General features: G+C 45.2%; 1 protein-coding gene across 6 annotated transcripts in view; it reads left to right on the top strand.

Annotated features, from left to right (window-relative positions):
• The window catches only part of abcc5 (ATP-binding cassette, sub-family C (CFTR/MRP), member 5), a 31144-nt gene that overhangs the window by 6063 nt on the left and 6304 nt on the right, over positions 1–18777 (top strand). For 2 of the 6 annotated variants that reach the window (XM_067595674.1, XM_067595676.1), the window contains exons 4-24: positions 988–1143; positions 1703–1847; positions 2008–2241; positions 2579–2752; positions 3390–3537; positions 3637–3785; positions 5366–5473; positions 5921–6084; positions 6587–6812; positions 7061–7132; positions 7219–7343; positions 7420–7492; positions 9204–9407; positions 9514–9657; positions 9759–9852; positions 9937–10106; positions 12236–12382; positions 14966–15095; positions 15175–15457; positions 18008–18194; positions 18312–18401. In XM_067595674.1, the coding sequence (XP_067451775.1) occupies positions 988–1143; positions 1703–1847; positions 2008–2241; positions 2579–2752; positions 3390–3537; positions 3637–3785; positions 5366–5473; positions 5921–6084; positions 6587–6812; positions 7061–7132; positions 7219–7343; positions 7420–7492; positions 9204–9407; positions 9514–9657; positions 9759–9852; positions 9937–10106; positions 12236–12382; positions 14966–15095; positions 15175–15457; positions 18008–18194; positions 18312–18401 (3223 nt within the window). The other 4 variants (XM_067595677.1, XM_067595678.1, XM_067595680.1 and 1 more) reach the window with 4 other exon arrangements.

Genomic DNA, 18777 nt, shown 5'->3' with positions numbered 1-18777 from the left:
GTCTCTCAGGTGTGTGTGTTTGTCTCTCAGGTGAGTGTTTGTGTCTCTCAGGTGTGTGTTTGTCTCTCAGGTGTGTGTGTTTGTGTCTCTCAGGTGTGTGTGTGTGTGTGTCTCTCAGGTGTGTGTGTCTCTCAGGTGTGTGTGTTTGTCTCTCAGGTGTGTGTGTGTGTCTCTCAGGTGTGTGTGTGTGTCTCTCAGGTGTGTGTGTTTGTCTCTCAGGTGTGTGTGTTTGTGTCTCTCAGGTGTGTGTGTGTGTGTGTCTCTCAGGTGTGTGTGTCTCTCAGGTGTGTGTGTTTGTCTCTCAGGTGTGTGTGTGTGTCTCTCAGGTGTGTGTGTTTGTGTCTCTCAGGTGTGTGTGTTTGTGTCTCTCAGGTGTGTGTGTGTGTCTCTCAGGTGTGTGTTTGTCTCTCAGGTGTGTGTGTGTCTCTCAAGTGTGTGTGTTTGTCTCTCAGGTGTGTGTGTGTGTCTCTCAGGTGTGTGTGTGTCTCTCAGGTGTGTGTGTGTGTCTCTCAGGTGTGTGTGTTTGTGTCTCTCAGGTGTGTGTGTGTCTCTCAAGTGTGTGTGTTTGTCTCTCAGGTGTGTGTGTGTGTCTCTCAAGTGTGTGTGTGTCTCTCAGGTGTGTGTGTGTCTCTCAGGTGTGTGTGTGTGTGTGTGTCTCTCAGGTGTGTGTGTGTGTGTCTCTCAGGTGTGTGTGTCTCTCAGGTGTGTGTGTGTGTCTCTCAAGTGTGTGTGTGTGTCTCTCAGGTGTGTGTGTCTCTCAGGTGTGTGTCTCTCAGGTGTGTGTGTGTGTCTCTCAGGTGTGTGTGTCTCTCAGGTGTGTGTCTCTCAGGTGTGTGTGTGTGTCTCTCAGGTGTGTGTGTTTGTCTCTCAGGTGTGTGTGTGTCTCTCAGGTGTGTGTGTCTCTCAGGTGTGTGTCTCTCAGGTGTGTGTGTGTGTCTCTCAGGTGTGTGTGTGTTTGTCTCTCAGGTGTGTGTGTTTGTCTCTCAGGTGTGATCATCCCGTCGACAGCGCCGGTCTTTTCTCCTTCATGACGTTTCATTGGCTGACTCCTCTGGTGGTACACGCCCACCGGAAAGGACAGCTCTTATTGGACGACATCTGGCCTGTGTCACAGCGGGAGGGTTGCCATGCCAACAGCCTGAGGTGGGCAGAGCTTTTAAATGAATGAATTAGAACTATTTTACCTGTTTCATGGTGATTAAAACATCAAACACCTGACTGGTGTAAAATCCTACATTACCCAGAATCCACCAGCTCAGGTGCTGCTTTCATGCGATATGAGGAAAAACGGAGATACAAGTTTCACACTTCAGATTGAACTTGGTGCTCTGAGTAAGGAAACAGCTGATAAACCCAACAATAACAAGGTTTTATTTCCTAAAAGAACGTGTTTCCATGCAGGAAAACATCCAACATGTCCGTCGCTGTGGATCAGATTATAATTATCACTGTGACATGTTGTTATAAATGTTGTTTTCCTGAAAACAAACATCAGTCTGTAAATAAATAAGTTCAGACATTTAATTTAATCATTTGATATTTATTCAGTTATTTAGTTACTTTTAGCTAAAATTATTTCATTTACTTTAATGTTAAACATCTTAAATCTGGTTTTTATGTGTAATGAATGACTATTGAATGATTATTGAATGATTATTGAATGATTATTGAATGATTATTGAATGATTATTGTGGCTCTCAGGCTCGCAGCTCTGTGGGAGGAAGAGCAGAGGTCAAAGGGCAGCGAGGCGTCTCTGTGTTCGGTGGTTTGGTCTTTCTGTCGGACTCGTCTCCTCCTGTCCATCCTCTGTCTCACCGTCACTCAGCTGGCAGGATTCAGTGGCCCGGTGAGTCAGGACCAGTGAGACCAGTAACACCAGTAAGACATTTAAGACCAGGATGACCAGTGAGACTAGTACAAGTATGACTAGTAAGACCTGTTTGATCAGACCAGTACAACCTATAAAACCAGTGTGGCCAGTCTGACCTGCTGTGTGCCTCCTCCAGGCCTTTGTGGTGAAGCGTCTACTGGAGTACACCCAGCAGGAGGAGCCTGAGCTGGGCTACGGGCTGCTGCTGGTAGTGGGACTACTGGGCACCGAGCTGGTGCGGTCCTGGTCTCTGGCTCTGACCTGGGCCCTGAACTACAGGACGGGCAGCCGGCTGAGAGGAGCCGTCCTCAGCATGGCGTTCCACAAGATCCTGCGTCTCCGCAGCGTCAGGGACAAGTCCATGGGACAGGTGAGGGACACGCCCACACAGGTGAGGGACACGCCCATACAGGTGAGGGACACGCCCACACAGGTGAGGGACATGTCTATACAGGTGAGGGACACGCCCACACAGGTGAGGGACATGTCTATACAGGTGAGGGACAGCTGCCAGAACAGCTCTGTCTTTTTTATTTGTTCTTTCTTTCCTCCGTTCTGTCTTTCATCCTTCCTTCTTTTCTTCCTTGCATCCTTTCTTTCCTCCCTTCTTTCTTTCTGTCTTGTTTTTTTTTCTTCTTTCCTTTCTGTCGTCTTCTGTCTGTTGATGATGATAAACACATCTGATTTAACTCTTTCTGTCCCTTCAGTTGATCAACATGTGTTCCAGTGACGGTCAGCGGATGTTCGAGGCGGCGGCGGTGGGCAGTTTGTTGGCGGGGGGCCCACTGGTGGCGGTTCTGGGCGTGGCCTACAACCTGTTTATACTGGGACCAACGTCTCTGCTGGGCTCAGCTGTGTTCATCCTGTTCTACCCCACCATGGTCAGTACCTGTCACCTGTCTGTCACCTGTCTATTCTCAGATTATTAACTTGTATTAAATGTGTTGGTGTCGTTGGTGTGGAAGTTCCTCAGCGTGAGTGAAGAAGAATCTGTAACACCTTTAAGTCCAAAATAAGCTGCAGAGGAACAACCTTGGAAACATTTGGAACAACTAACTTAATCAGACACTTAAACCTTCACTGTGGTGAACAGTCCCAGTTTCAGGAAGAAAAATGTAAGTTATTTAAATAGTTAATGAACATACAGTTGAATTTCATTACTCTATTAAAGGAAAGTTACAAAAATGTTTGTGTATGCTGTCAATTATCGTTCTCAGAAAGAAAGGAAATATATAAAGAAAGAAAGAAAATCTTTATTTCTTATTAAATTCTTATAAAGAAAGAAAATTGGAATCAGCAGGTCAGACCATTAAAACATCGGAAATCGGAATTGGTCAAGAAAATTGCACCAGTGCGTCTCTATTGTTAAAACATTTCTTGTTTCCCAAACTTTCACAGTCTGAGCTTCCTGTCTCCTCTGACATCACAGACATAGAGGTCATCTGTGATGAAATGATCCACCTGGAGACGTTTATCCTCCTACCTGTGCAGGTGTATTGATCGGTTTGTTGTGTTCAGATGTTCAGCTCCAGACTGACGGCGTACTTCAGGAGGAAGGGCGCTGCTGTCACCGACAGACGAGTGCAGAAGATGAACGAGATCCTCAACTACATCAAGTTCATCAAGATGTACGCCTGGGTCAAAGCCTTCTCCCAGGACGTCCACAGTATGTACTCGCCTGACACACTCACCTGGGCGGCCTGTAACTGTGACATCAGCAGGTAACTGTGACATTAGCGGTGTTTTTGACTCGTTGCTCTGTCAGGGATCCGCGGGGAGGAGCGCAGGATCCTGGAGCTAACAGGTTACTTCCAGAGCATCACGGTGGGCGTGGCTCCCATCGTCGTCGTCATCGCCAGCGTCGCAACATTCTCCGCCCACATGTTGCTAGGATACGACCTGACAGCAGCTCAGGTGTGAAACATGTTCAAACCGTCTGCTGTTAGTGTGTTTTTATTGTGTTAACTGCTCAGTCAGCTGTTAGCATTTAGCTGCAGCGTAGCTTACTGGCGTGTTACAGGTTTATATTCTGACACCAGTTTACGTTATTTACACTTCTTTTCTGTCTGTGAGAATACTACAATACCCATGAGCCTCGGCTGCTGTTGCTATGGAGAAGAAGCCAGTCAGAGGTGTGAATCAGAGTGTAATGAATGAAATTTTAAACAAAGCAAGTCGCCATGGTTACTGAATTCATTCAAAGTGACCCAGAAATTAAAAGTGAACTGATTTAATCTGCAGATTGTAAAATCAGTTTAATCTTTAGTTTCTGCTCACCGTTAGCGACACACCTGACCGAACTTAAAGCTCTGCGATTGGCTGTTTCATGCTGAAATGCACCATGGGAGTTGTAGTTAACTTCTACCCTGAAATCTTTATGTCCACAGTCTTGTATTTTCAGTATTTTTTAACACAGTTGTTCATGTTTTGTTGTGATGTCAGAAGAGTTTCTTGTTGATCCGAACAGTAAAAGAGAGAGAAACATGAACGAGACTTTTACTGCAGGAACCAGAGAGGCTGAAAGATCTCCTCCCACCTCTATTCTTTGTTTGTACCTGTTAGCGTTATACCACAGCTAACTGGCTAGCTACATTATAAGTCTGACTTTTCATTGCATCAGGCTACTGCTAACTGGCTAGCCTTGCTATAGGTTTCTCTTTTTACCTGTTAGCATTCGAACAGGCCAATATCTTTATACCTGTTGGCAATAGAGCAGGTCACAGCTGGGTGGCTAGCTACACTTGAAGTCTCTTTTTATACCTGTTTGCTTTACAAATGGCTACAGTAAGCGGCTAACCTCACTACAGTTCTTTCTTTATACTGCCTAGTGTTTTAACAGGCTACAGCTAACTGGCTAGCCTTGTTATCAATCTATACTTGTTAGCAATAAAGCAGGCTTTGGCTAACTGACTAGTTACACCAGTCTTTCTTTATACATGTGTGCATTACAAAAGGCAGCCGCTAACTGTTACCTGCTAGCATTAGCTCACTAGCTAACCCCATTTTCCCGTCTGTTCCTTCATGTTGACACGTTTCTGAAGGGACGCCGCCTTCAACTCAAGCTCTCTAAGACTGAGCTCCTTGTCATCCCAGCCAGTCCCTCTATACAACAAAACATCATCATCCAGACAAACAACGGAGTTTGTTCCATCTGTTCAATCTGTAAAGTCCCTCTCCATCTTTAAGAAAAGACTAAAGACCAGCTCTTTCATGAACACTTCTGCACCTGATGGAATTATAAAAAAATATATATAGAAAAATGTATTATCCACTTCTATGCACTCTGCCTGTTGGCATCTACGTCCTATCAGACTTGAACTTAGCTTTATGGTACTTACTCGTGTTGTTCTCTCCTGACTGGATCCCTGCTTGTGTTGTATTAACTCTTGTGTGTATGTTGCTTTGGATAAAAACTAAATGAAAGTGTAACAATTGTAAAGTTTCTGTTAAACGTCTGGATGCTCACAGGTCTGGTTTACTTTCTGTCTCTTCAGGCCTTCACTGTGGTGACGGTGTTCAACGCCATGACCTTTGCCCTGAAGGTCACACCGTTCTCTGTCAAGTCTCTATCGGAGGCGTCCGTAGCCGTGGAGAGATTCAAGGTGTGCTGCTGTCCTACATCTCACCTACATACTGTATATACTTGCCTACACACCTGGTTATATATCTCCCCTCATCCACACTGCTGCAGTTTGTTGTGCTGGGAGGTTGGAGGGTTCAGCTGTTCCCTGGCTGTTGGACAGATGGATGAAGGGATGAATGGTTGGATGAATAGTTGGATGACTGAATGGGAGAATAGATGGAGGGAATGAGCTGAGTCAGCAGAAACGTGTCCGACCAGTTTGATCTGAGGAAGCTTCAGCCAAAAATCAAATCCCAGTGAAATTAAAAGATCAGACTGATCCTAACAGTCTGCAGCGGCTGTAGCGCCCCCCTGAGGCCGCAGTGTTGAGTTAAATTGAAATGAAAAGACAACTTTCCTGTTCTTACATCTTTAGCAGAGACTCTGGGCTGACATGTTTAGTTTGAGACACTCCGTCCCTTTTCAGAGTCTCTTCCTGTTGCCGGAGGTCGACAGCATCCGTGCGTTGCCTGGTGATCCTCAGGTTGCCGTGGAGATGTGTGGAGTCAGTCTGGCGTGGGATGGAGGCGGGCACAGCGCCCAGCCGAGTCCATGTGTCCGGACAGCCAGCAGACACCAACACAGAGAGAAGTACACAACGTTTACTACATGTGTTTCTCAGTTTAGATGATGCCTTCATCAACAGCCTGAGACCAGATCTAATGATGCATTCAGGTGCTCCTTGTCAACAAAATAGTCCCTCAGCTTTATCAAAATCACACCATACTCACTTTTATATTCTAACCCCAAATCTCAAGCTTTCTAAATGTCTAAATTTCTGCCATTTAAAGATACTGTGTGTGATTTTTGTCTTATTTAAATTGGAAATAGATGTTTTTTGTTTGTAGAAAAATGAAACAATCCTGGTCTAAATTGCAGTTTTAGTACAATGTCAACATGACGTAAGAACTATTCAGATCCTAAACTCGGGCGTTAAAGGCAACAAGCAAAATTATATTTACATTCAGTCTTTTTCACCAAAATGTGCATTCAAGAAGTACTCATATCAACATATTTGTTCTTTGGAGGCATGTACGAGTGATTTGGTGCATTCACCAGTTTTCTCTTGTACTTGTCCTGTTGTGACCTCCAGGTGCAGAGACAGAGTGGTTCTCCAGGAAGAGGAGGAGGAGCAGGAGGTGACTGGCTCCCTGCTGAGAGGAGGAGGAGGAGGAGGAGGAGACAGAGCCTCGAGTCCAGAGGAAGAAGAGGGGGAAGAAGGTGGGGAGGGGGAGGCTTTACCTCCCCTCCTGACCATCCCCTCTGTCTCACCGCGGCTTCAGAGCACCCTGCACAGCATCAACCTGAGCATCCAGCAGGTAGATCCTCCAGACACATCATCATCTCTGATATCATCACCAATAAACCTCCATAAATACATTTACAACCAGAGAAAAAGAGGCTGCAGAACCTGCCTGAGAATCATCACATTTTTAAGTTTTCTTCATTTTCACAGTGATCAGTGATAGTTGTCTGAACATCATGTTACACTGCAGACAGCGGCTGCTAACAGCTGATTCATTGACTTTTAATGGAGACGATTTGACTAAATGTCTGTGTGTCTCAGGGGCAGCTGGTCGGTGTCTGTGGGAGCGTTGGCAGTGGCAAAACCTCTCTGATCTCCGCCATCTTAGGACAGGTGACGTTACCTCCCACAACAGCCTAAAAGCTGCTACTGGTAATGTGCTGATCATTAATATTGATAACTCATCGGTGTATTGACAGATGATTGTGTTGGAGGGCAGCGTGGCTGTCAGAGGAAGGCTGGCCTACGTGGCTCAGCAGGCCTGGATCCTGAACACAACACTGAGAGACAACATCCTGTTTGGACAGGAGTACCAGGAGGACAGGTGTGAGCGTCTTTGGACTGTGATTGGCTGGTTTAGTCCTCAGACGAGGATAAACTAACTGTTTTTGTTTCTGCAGGTATCAGTCGGTGCTGAGCGCCTGCTGTCTCAGACCAGACCTTGCCCTGCTGCCCAACGCTGACCTCACAGAGGTGACATCACTTCCTGTTTGTGCTCTAGTATAGAAAGTGCTCTGTGTGTTGATATTAACTAATGACGAGAGACATCCAATGACCAGGTCTGTTTTCAGCAACATGTCACTCTGATAATAAATAATCAGGTGGTTCCATCAGGATGATGATGCTGCTTTTAATAACAAACTACTGTTCATTGATGAAAACAGACCTGCAAAGCGAATGTTTGCCTCGCAAACTGGATCATTTGTGTTTATTTGCCCCAAACAGCCAAAATACATGACTGTGTAGAACCCCTGAGTCTTTGTGGGTATTGTACCGGCCTGTTGTGGTGAAGGACCTTAACCCTCACCTAATGTCATGAACTTTGGGTAGTGACCAAAATGATGCGATCAGGGATACAAGCAGTGAAAGTTAGTTTCCTTTGGCTGGCTGCTGCTCTGCATTGAAAGGAGCCAGTAGAGCTGCTTTGGGCATCTGACTGATGACTGGACGCCTCACTGTGGAGGTATTCTGGGCAAGTCAGGGCAGACCTCGAACACACTGGAGGGCTGTACCATCAGTGTATGAATGTGTGTGAATGGTTAGTTTCCTCTGATGGGCAGGTTGGGACCTTGCATGGTAGCCCCTGTACCCATTCAGCGTATGAATATGTGTGAATGGGTGAATGTGATTTGTAGTGTAAAAGCGCTTTGAGTGGTTGGAAGACTAGAAAGGCGCTATACAAGTACAGTCCATTTACCATTATTTATCCCATCTGGTCTGGGAACATCTTGGGATCCTTCAGGAGGAGCTGGAGAACATGGCTACCTTGCTTAACCTGCTGCCGCTGCCACCCAGAACCCGTATAAATGCCAGACAATAGATTAATGGATCTTTGGCTGTGTTGTATCCCCATTTCTACCAGACAAGAAATCTTCTGGCCCAGTTTTTGGTTTCTAACTGCTGACTCCTGCTCCCTCTGAACAGCCTTCTCTCCACAAATACTGATGAAGCCTGGACACGTTCTGTCCAACAAGGGTTCTCCACTGTTCTTCTGCTTTAGAGGATTGGTTGTCCTGCTCCATGCAGGTGTTGCGTTTGTTTTAGCTGTCCTTGTTGTGATGTGACATCTGCTCAACCGCCAACCCCTGAAAGTACTCGGAACTTGCCCAGATCTAGTTCTAGGAACAAAAGCAGAACCAGTGACAAAAGATAAGCGTTACGTTAAGTTCTTATAGTGGAAAAATGGTGACTTTGGTTAAGACCTTGTTTAAAGCCAGAGACCTCTGAGGTCTCTGCAGTGTTTAGAGAGAACTGAAACATCACTCCTCAGCCTTCTACACTCATCTGAGAGTCAGCCATAGTGGGGGGGGGGGGGGTATGGCATGGTTCAGTAGCCCACCCAGCTGGCTTGTTAACACCAGAGTGATGCAGAGAGTCGAACTGGCCCTCTATTGGTTGAGGACACAAAGGTTTTTTGCCACTTGTTTTTTCTTCCAAAGCTTTATCGACCAAAATGTATTTCAGTTTTGCATGTATCAGAACTATAGCATGAAACAGTAGAAGAAGATACAGAGAAGGTTTATGTCACTGTCTTAAGCCCGCTTAGGTCAAACTGCCTCGTCGTCAAATGCAACAAAGCCAGCACCGTCACATCCCTGACAGCATTTATATTATTGTATGTATTATCTATATGTACATTATAGTATGAATGAAAAGCTAAAAGTTCTAATTTCCTTTCTGTCAGATTGGTGAACGTGGCGCCAACCTGAGCGGCGGGCAGCGCCAGCGAATCAGCTTGGCCCGTGCCCTCTACAGTGACCGGGACGTTTACATCCTGGACGACCCGCTCAGCGCCCTCGACGCCCACGTGGCCAATCACATCTTCCATAACGGCATCAGGAAGCAGCTTCGCCACAAGACCGTCATCTTCGTCACGCACCAGCTGCAGGTAAACATCCTCCTGACAGGTAAGGTGTGCTCTACTGCACAACACTGACACGGAGATAACCGGGGTGTGTGTGTGTGTGTGTGTGTGTGTGTGTGTGTGTGTGCAGTACTTGGTGGACTGTGATGATGTCATCCTGATGAGGGAGGGCAGTATAGTGGAGCAGGGTAACCATGACAACCTGATGAAACTGAATGGAGACTACGCCACCATGTTCAACCACTTTCAGCTGGGAGACACTCCGTACATAGAGGTACATACCTGTCTGTCTGTCTGATTGTCTGACTGGCTGTCTGTCTGTCTGTCTTTCTGACTGTCTCACTGTCTGTCTGTCTGTCTGTCTGTCTGTTTCAGGCTCCCAGCAGGAAGTCCGGCGGCTCTCAGAGGAAGCCAGCAGACAGTAAACCAGGATCAGTGAAGAAGAATGCGCCGGTTATCAAAGACAACGGTAACACAGAACACTGTTACACCTGTTTTACTCTGATCTGTTAGTTTACTGTGTTTCACTGTTTCCTGTCATGTGACACTGAAGGGGAGGAGCAGCAGTGTGGGGGCGTGGCCTGGCCCGTGTTCCGGCTGTACATGGCGGCGTGCGGTGGCTCCGCCTCTTGCCTGCTGATCCTGGCTTTGTTTGTTTTAAATGTGGGAAGCTCCGCCTTCTGCCAGTGGTGGCTCAGCTACTGGATCAACCAGGGCAGCGGGGTGAGACGCCTCCTCCTCACCTCTTCTTAACCTCCTCCTCACTTCCTCTTCACCTCCTCTTCATCTCCTTGTATGTTCAGCTGAACTAATCACTCTTTGCAGGGCCTTACAATCCTGTTCGGTGCTGTTTCTGTACCAGACAGTGATGTTCCCGTCAGGACGCCGTCGATGGTGCAGGAGTAGAAATACCCAGAATTTCCTCAAGCGTCTGAGGTGAAACAGTCTCTGCTTTGCTTTCTCACCACTGAGTCAGTATGCAGCGTCCAGGTCAGACCCTTGGTGATGTGGACCTGTTGGTATTAAAGGGGGGCGTAGTTCCTTCCCTGCTTCTTCCCAAGTCCACTATCAGCTCCTGAGTCTTGCTGACGTTCAGGAGTAGGTTGTTGTCCTTCCTTCAGCCTTCGGCCTTTTCATTGTTATCTGTGATCGGGTCCACCACAGCTGTGTCATCAGCAAACTTGATGATGGTGTTGGGAGTCGAAAGTGATTCCACAGTCGTGTGTGTACAGGAAGTACAGCAGGGGGCTCGAAACGCAGCCCTCGGGTGCTCCGGTGTTAAGAATGAGGGTAGAAGAAGTGTGTCCGCCTGTATCATTGTGAACACCGTTGCTAGTTGGTCAGCACATAGTTTGAGGACCCGTCCACTGATATTGTCTGGAGCTGCTGCTTTCTTGGTGTTTTCACGCTGATGTCACCCGTCCATTAACCTCTTCCACTGTTTTTGCTTGCTGGCTGCTGATGGCCTCATAAAAGTTGTTAAGCTCACTCTCTAGAAATGCATCAGCACTTGACGAGGGGGCTCGTAATCTGTCACAGTTCTTCAATCTTGCCACATGCTTCTTGGATTGTAGTTCCACTTTCTTCACGTTGTCCCTTTTTGCCTCCTTTACTGCTCCTCTTACATTGTAGTCTGCTGATTTACAGGCGTGTTTATGGCATCCAGGGTGGTTCTGGTGATCCATGGGTCCTGGTTGTGGAATGATTTCACCGTAGTTTGGGGTGCAGTTGCTTCTGTTTAGACTCAGTGAATCTATTGATGTCATCGGTGACGTCAACGTAGTGTAGTGCAGACTGTAGGGCGGCCTCGGATTGGCCTGACCACTTCCTGACCTCTGGCGTCACGCGTTGCAGTTTGTTCACACACATTGACCTCAGCAAGATGGCCACATGGTCGCTCCCCCCGAACGCGGGTAGTGATTCTGCTCTGTAACCATTTCTGAATGGTGTGTAGCAGTGATCCAGAGTGTTTCTTCCCTTGTGATGCAGTAAATACGTTGATGGAAATCAGGTATAACCTTCTTAAACTTAGCCGGATTCCAGCTACACTTAGCGCAGCATCAGGATTATTGGTCTGCGAGCAGTTCAAGTCTTTGCAAAGAGCCAACAGGTGGGACGTAGACCGCTGTGATAATGACTGATGTAAATACCCTCGGTATAAACGCAATAACTCCAGATTAGGTGAGCAGGAACGGAATAGCACTTTAATATTCCCACTGTCGCACCAATCCTTGTTCACCATAAAGTCCTCTGTTCTGTCAGATTAACAGAAAGAGAGTCATCTGGTTGAACGGTGTTGTTCAGTATTCCAGAGACGTGGAGGTCGTCGTAGTTTATTATCCGGCGCCTGCACGCTGGCTAGCAGGATGTTTGTCAGAGACGATCCAGATGTGGCCGTGAATACAGCCGGTGTTTAATCCCTCCACGTTTACCCCGGTGTTTCCTCCGATGTGGAGATGGATGCAGAGACGGTCAGGTAGCGATGCAGAGACGGTCAGGTAGCGATGCAGAGACGGTCAGGTAGCGATGCAGAGACGGTCAGGTAGCGGAGTCAGCAGGAGGAGAGTTTACGACTGTTTCTCTGTCCTGATGGTCGACTCCAGTCGCTTGTTCTCATTGGCCGACACGATTTACAGAGAGGAAGAGAACTGACGAGCAGAAATACGCACAAATGTAGCAGAACTAACAGAGGCAACCGGATAGGTCCACGGTTTCACTTGACCTCCTCATCATCTCCTCTTCTTCACCTCTTCATCTCCTCCCCGTCACCTCCTCCTCTACTCATCTTCCTCTCTTATCTTCTGTCCTCACCTGTAACTCCTCTCTTTTTCTCCTCTTGTTGTCTTTTCCAGAACACGACGGTAACCGAGGGCAACAGCTCAGCTGTGAGCGTGAGCATGAAGGACAATCCCATGATGCAACACTACGCCGCCATCTACGCCTCCTCCATGGGAGTCATGCTGCTCTTCAAACTCCTCAGAGGCATCGCCTTCGTCAAGGTGAGGACGCATCACGCCGTCCTGACTCCACAGCAACCAGTAAACACCAGACACGTACTGACTGGAGCTGTACTGGTTCAAAAAGGCAGAATAGAGATGACCAGTTTACATGCAGAGGAGACCCACGAGTTTTAAAAATGCAGCAAATAAAGGGACTAAATCAATCAATCGATCAATCAATCACTCTTTATTTGATGATCAGATGATCAGATGACTGACATGCTGGTAATAAGAGAACAAATATAGACGTTAAACATTAAATCAGTTTGAGGCACAAATACAAATTATGAAAATGTGATAAAATAAAATGGATTAAAAAATAATAATAAAATAGAGTAAAAATAAAAACTAGATAAAATAGAAAAAATAAAGACAAATAAAATGAATAAGAGGGGAAAAAAATTAATAAAATTTTACAACATGAGTACAATAAAATAAGTGAATAAAATAAAGTAAGTAATGTCTATAAATCATTTTTAATCTAAAACCAGGCTGAAGAGGAAGGTTTAAGGTGGGTGAAATAATGCAGCTATCTGTCAGTAGTAGAGCTGCAACGATTAATTGATTAGTTCATCAACAGAAAATGAATCTGCAACTATTTTGATAATCGAATAATCATTTTAGTTATTTTTTTTATAACAAAATGTCAAATATTTGATGGTTTCAGCTTCTCAAATGTGAGAATTTGAAGCTTTTCTGTCTCACATGAAAGTAAACTGAATATTTTGGATTTTGGACTGTTGATCAGACAAAAAACAACATCTGAAGACGTCACCATGAGATCCGAGAAATTACATTTTTTGACACTTTTCACTATTTTATGGACCAAACAATTAAATCAAGTAAATAGTCGTTAGCTGCAGCTCTTGTCAGTACGTATCTTGGTCACAATTCTGCCACAACCAAATTTAATTTATGTTACAAAAAGTATGAACTCTCAAATACTGACATCAGTATCGAGCTAAACAGTCCAGTATCACGAGTCAAAGAATCAAACCTGTGAAACAAACAGAAAAGGTGAATGTTAATGAATGTTCTCATTATTACAAATCTATCTACTCTTATTTATTCACCTTTTATTTAGGGACCGAGCCCAAAAGGCAGAGGACTACTGTGTTTTTCGTGTGTTTGTTTGTTTGTTTCTCTCTTTATTATTACGCCACTTAAACCCTGAATTTGACCCCCTAAACATGCTGAAAAACTCACCAAATTTGGCACACACATCAGGTCTGGTGAAAAATTTGATAAAATGTAAAAATTAACCCCTAAAGTGCCAAAATGTGCTCTCTAGCGCCACCTATGTAACTAAAATGGCCGCCACGGCCTGTAGGAATATTGTAGAGAGATCAAACCAAAACTCAATTATTCGTCTCATCAAGACCTACAAATCATATGCTGACACCCCTGACCTAAATCCAACAGGAAGTCTGCAATTAGCCTTTCAAAATAAGACTTTGCCCCAATTTTGGACCCCTAACAAACGCTATCTCCTCCGAGAGCGTTAATGGTATCGGCTTCAAGCTTTAATAGGTGACTTATGACACTGTGCTGAAAAAAAGTTGCTAAAAACTTTGTAATAACTCGAATGGTTTGGATTTTATAAGCCCTGAAAGTCATCACACCTTACAATGTAAACCAATGGGGAGGCAATCTATGGGCATGAACTTTGTATCAAACAGAGGCTTCTGACATATAAACTATAAGTCTGACCACTTTCAAACCTGTATCAATGGATTCGCCACGAAATTTCCTACTAAAAAATATGATTTTTAATGTAAGATTTGGCCAAAGTCATGGGATTTATGAGGAGATTTCACAAGAAGCATTCTCTAAAATCCTCCTCTCCAACTGCTCCTGGTGATGTCACTCCCTCAGTGCTGTGAAACATTCTGCAATACACACTCATTATAAAATCACAGGAGGAGCAAGAAAAGACTTTAAAACTCACACTCTAATATCTCAAAAACAATAAAAGATAGAAAACACATGTAAATTCAAGATTTGTAGGTCAAAGTCTTGTGACTCATTTAAAGTTCAAATGAAGTTTATATCTAAAACTATGTGGAAGCAGTAAATGTTCAAAAAGATGTGGGTTTGTTTTACACACAAACTCATCAAGAGTTTTCAATTTACTAATTGAAATTCAAGTGAATGGGCACAAAACTTGCATGATTTTGATGCCACAGGTGTGAGCAAGACAGACATGTCTCACCCTGCAGAAAATTCTCATCCTGTCAATCAAACTTTCAAAATAAAAGCACACCACACTTGTAAGAAATACCCCTCATTTTTAAAAAGCAAAATGATCTGATCCTGACGGACCAGAGTGCGAGGTTCCGACCAAAGCTGCTCGCAGCTTTAATTGTTTTTGTTTTTTTTTTTTAAGATTTTTTTTTACTTTTGTTTATTTGTTGTTTTTGTCTCAGCTGAATTTGTAAGACTATTTTTGTAAACTGCAGTGAGTAATTAACAAGTTAAAAGATAATCCAGTATTCATATGACTCTAGTTCTGTGTTCCCGTGAATCTCATGACACAAAGGCTCAGAGTGATGATCAGTGTTTAAACTTCCTCTGGTCCTGCAGGGAACGCTGCGCGCCTCCTCCAAGCTGCATGATGAACTCTACCATAAGATCCTCCGCTGCCCCATGAAGTTCTTCGACACGACGCCCACAGGACGGATCCTCAACCGCTTCTCCAAGGACATGGACGAAGGTACGGACAGACTGCTGCCAGTGTCTGACAGGATCCTGGAGCTTCTTTAATGTCTGTTTCTTCTCGTTCTTCCCTCCAGTCGACACTCGTCTGCCCTTCCAGGCTGAGATGTTCATCCAGAACGTGATCCTGGTCTTCTTCTGCCTGGGCGTCATCAGCTGTGTGTTCCCGTGGTTCCTGGCGGCGGTTGGTCCTCTGGTGTTGATGTTCGCCGCGCTGCACAGCATCTCCAGAGTCTTCATCCGGGAGCTGAAACGCCTGGACAACGTGACGATGTCACCCTTCATGTCCCACATCACCTCCAGCATCCAGGGCCTGTCCACGCTGCAGGCCTACGACCGGGGGCGGGACTTCCTGCACAGGTAAGGAAAAATCTGGAGATCTGCAAGATGGAAGTCTGAGCGTCCACCACCCTCAAAGACTATACATAGTTTGAGCAGTGAAATAGCGGCAGTAATCTGAGATGCAGATGCTTTTTGACAGCAGATTAACAACTTAATGTGTCTGCTGGAGATGGTTAAAGTGCAGGTGCATTATATTTTTGAGTTCTTATATCATTCTGTAGCTTCACATCAGTGTTCCATATGTATTGATTGAAGTACGTATATCTTAGTGTCATAATGTCATTTTTCCAAGTGTAGCAGTGGTGTACTCTCTCTCTTGCGTTGTGTTAAGGATGACACGCACACAGTCGCTTCTCAGCTCTGTCCCGGATTTATTCTGGTAACAAACACAGTGGGATTAGCTCTCCACAACCAACTCTCATCTCTAAATTCCACTGGGAGCGTGTGCACCGCGTTCTGGCTCCGACGCGGCTGCTGGAGCTGATTGCGGCCACTCTGGTCAATGTATGCGATTCCAGCGGGTGCGCCGCGGCGCGTTTCAGAAGCGTCCCAGAAGCGGCTCTCTGCTAAAGATAGGTGCGTTGTCTATTTTTTACGGAGGCCGCATCAAGCAGCACAGAGCAGATCGAGCTGGGCAGGAAGTCAGACACAGAAACAGCATTGAGCATCCGGTCAATTTTCAAAATAAAACACCCTGTGCAGACTCCTGGTCGTATATCAACAATAAACGCAATTAAAACAGACGAATAAAGAAACCATTTAACTACGTAGCCTAATTAACCACAGCAGAAGCACAAAAATCAAAGAAAATGACCAAATCAACGAAAGCTGAGCAAGTTAACAAAATTGGGACAGTTTAGTTGCCCTGCTACTGCAGTAATTACGGTAGCCTTAAGGCACTCTGTAAGCTTTGACTAGGCTGCTGTAATTACTGTAGTAGGAGTGCAACTGACTTTAAACGGCGGAAGACTTCCCCGCAGTGAAGACGCTCCGCTTCTGACACGCTCCCGGTGAATAGGGCGCCGTGCAGAGGACGGAGCAAAACCGCGTCCGGAACGCAGCACACACGCGCCCGGTGGAATCCCGGGGTAACAGCAGCAGTCGCAGAAAATATACACACGGGCACCGGACATAGCGGACCGGTGACCGAATACCCACACACAGCTAAACAAAATGACAATTACAAAAAATATCAAATTTACCTGGTAAGAAACACAGTAGCATTAGCTTTCCACAGCCAACTCTCACAGCAGCAGTCGCAGAAAATATAAACTGAAACAAAACAAAATTAATTACTTGCTGCCGATTACCAAGTGCATCACGAGCAGTAGCTTCGAGCTAACATTGAGCTAGCAAGATCACCGATAACCGGTTCAATAAATTGCTACACGTATATTACACACACCCGCATTGTTACCAACACTTGTGGTTACTGAAAGCTTATCTCAACATATCACTCAAATAAAACAAACTTTTACCCATAAAACAAAGTTATAAAGTATATGAACGGAGCTCAGCACAAATCGACCTACCACCGGCACCGGGCATAGCAGACTAGTGACCGGACACGGGGTGCACCCGCGAAGTCTGCACGGGCCCGTTCAAGAGGCGTTCAAGTACACACTCAAAAATAAGACTCTGTAGTAGCTTACATATTATAAGAGTAACAAAGTAAATAACATAATATTAAAAGAGTTGGGTAACTAATAATAAATTAGATTCAGTGCGTATTCAGTCACAAAACATGGCAAGATGGTTAGTTATGGCGAGTGGAATCACTGACTCCACTACACAAGCCTCTCTGCAGAGCAGCACTCACCGTCGCTGCTCTGCTAAACATGCTAACAGCGCTAACCCACGTCACTGTTTTTTGCTAACGGCTGAATGGACGTTTCCATTTGAACAACCTGGAATAAATGTAAATGTTAACGTTGCTGTCGTCATTTATCTGGATTAACATCAATTATTGAAGCACTTTTTACTCAATCAGCAGCTTAGTTTTATGGAGAATGTCCTACATGAAGCAGGTTTATGTTGGATCGCTGTACGGAGTCCCAACAGAACTGACACTGATGTTTTATTCTGTGTTAAGTCAGCGAGAACCACCGAGAGTCACAGTTGCCTTCACAATGAAGTCCAAGATTACCAAACTAATTACTAATTATTAATTACTATTATTAACCTGCTGGTTTCAGCCGGTCTTGATTAGACCAAATTTAAAATCTGTCTTAAAGTAAATGTTCATCTGTTAGCTGTCGCTAGCTTTCTTAGCTGCTGGTGAGCTTTAGTTTGTTTTTTTTTATGCAGAAACCAAGCTGCTGATTTATTGAAAGTTGTTTAAATAAATAATGTTAATCTAATTAACTGATGACAGCAACATTAAACACGTTCAGTTATGAATCTTCAGCATCTCAGAGATTTTTGCTGCTTTTCTTTCATTGCTGTTCACTTTTTGGTGTGGTGGCCTGACGTGTGCGACATGTAGCCGCCCTGCCTTCAACCCGGGAGATCCAGAATTTGATCCGGGACCTGAATTGAACCAAGACTGTATGTGTTGTGTGTTTTCAGGTACCAGACTCTGCTGGACCAGAACCAGGCTCCATTCTACCTGTTCAGCTGTGCGATGCGCTGGCTGGCGGTGCGGCTGGACGTCATCAGCGTAGCTCTGATCAGCATCACGGCCCTGATAATGGTCCTGATGCACGGGCAGATCCCCCCCGCCTACGCCGGCCTCGCCATCTCCTACGCCGTGCAGGTGACTCCAACAGGACACCGTCTCGCTGATGTCACAGGAAAACAGCGTGAAATGAAACGACATAAACAAACACGCAGGATGATGAATCAGATCCTAAAACGTGTTTCTGTGTTTCAGTTAACGGGGTTGTTCCAGTTCACGGTGCGTCTGGCGTCTGAGACTGAAGCTCGCTTCACCTCTGTGGAGAGAATCCACCACTACATCCAGGTACTGGGACTGATGCCTGTACTGGTGTTTAAAGGATCATTCTGCTATTTTTCTATATTTGTCATCATGTTTGGATCCAAACCAACAATGAACTGATCTACTAACCATGTGTGTGTATCAAAGCTGATATATCTGATTAAAAACATGTCAGTGAGTCACACTGGGTCACATGTTCCTTCATCATCAAGAGTTTGGTCTCATTAGTTTGTTTAGAAACGGCTCCAAAGATTAATGACAGCGATAAGATAGTAACCCACCACTGAGCATGTGTGGAAAACATGGTTTAGTTTACAGCTTCACCAGGTTGTTGCGTTACATATCACAACCTCTGGACTTTGTACTGAAGTATAATGCAGCACGGACAGAAAATACTCCG

The sequence above is a fragment of the Thunnus thynnus genome, chromosome 7 (assembly GCF_963924715.1).
Source record: "Thunnus thynnus chromosome 7, fThuThy2.1, whole genome shotgun sequence".
Taxonomy (NCBI): domain Eukaryota; kingdom Metazoa; phylum Chordata; class Actinopteri; order Scombriformes; family Scombridae; genus Thunnus; species Thunnus thynnus.
This window is presented reverse-complemented; position numbering and strand designations above follow the sequence as displayed.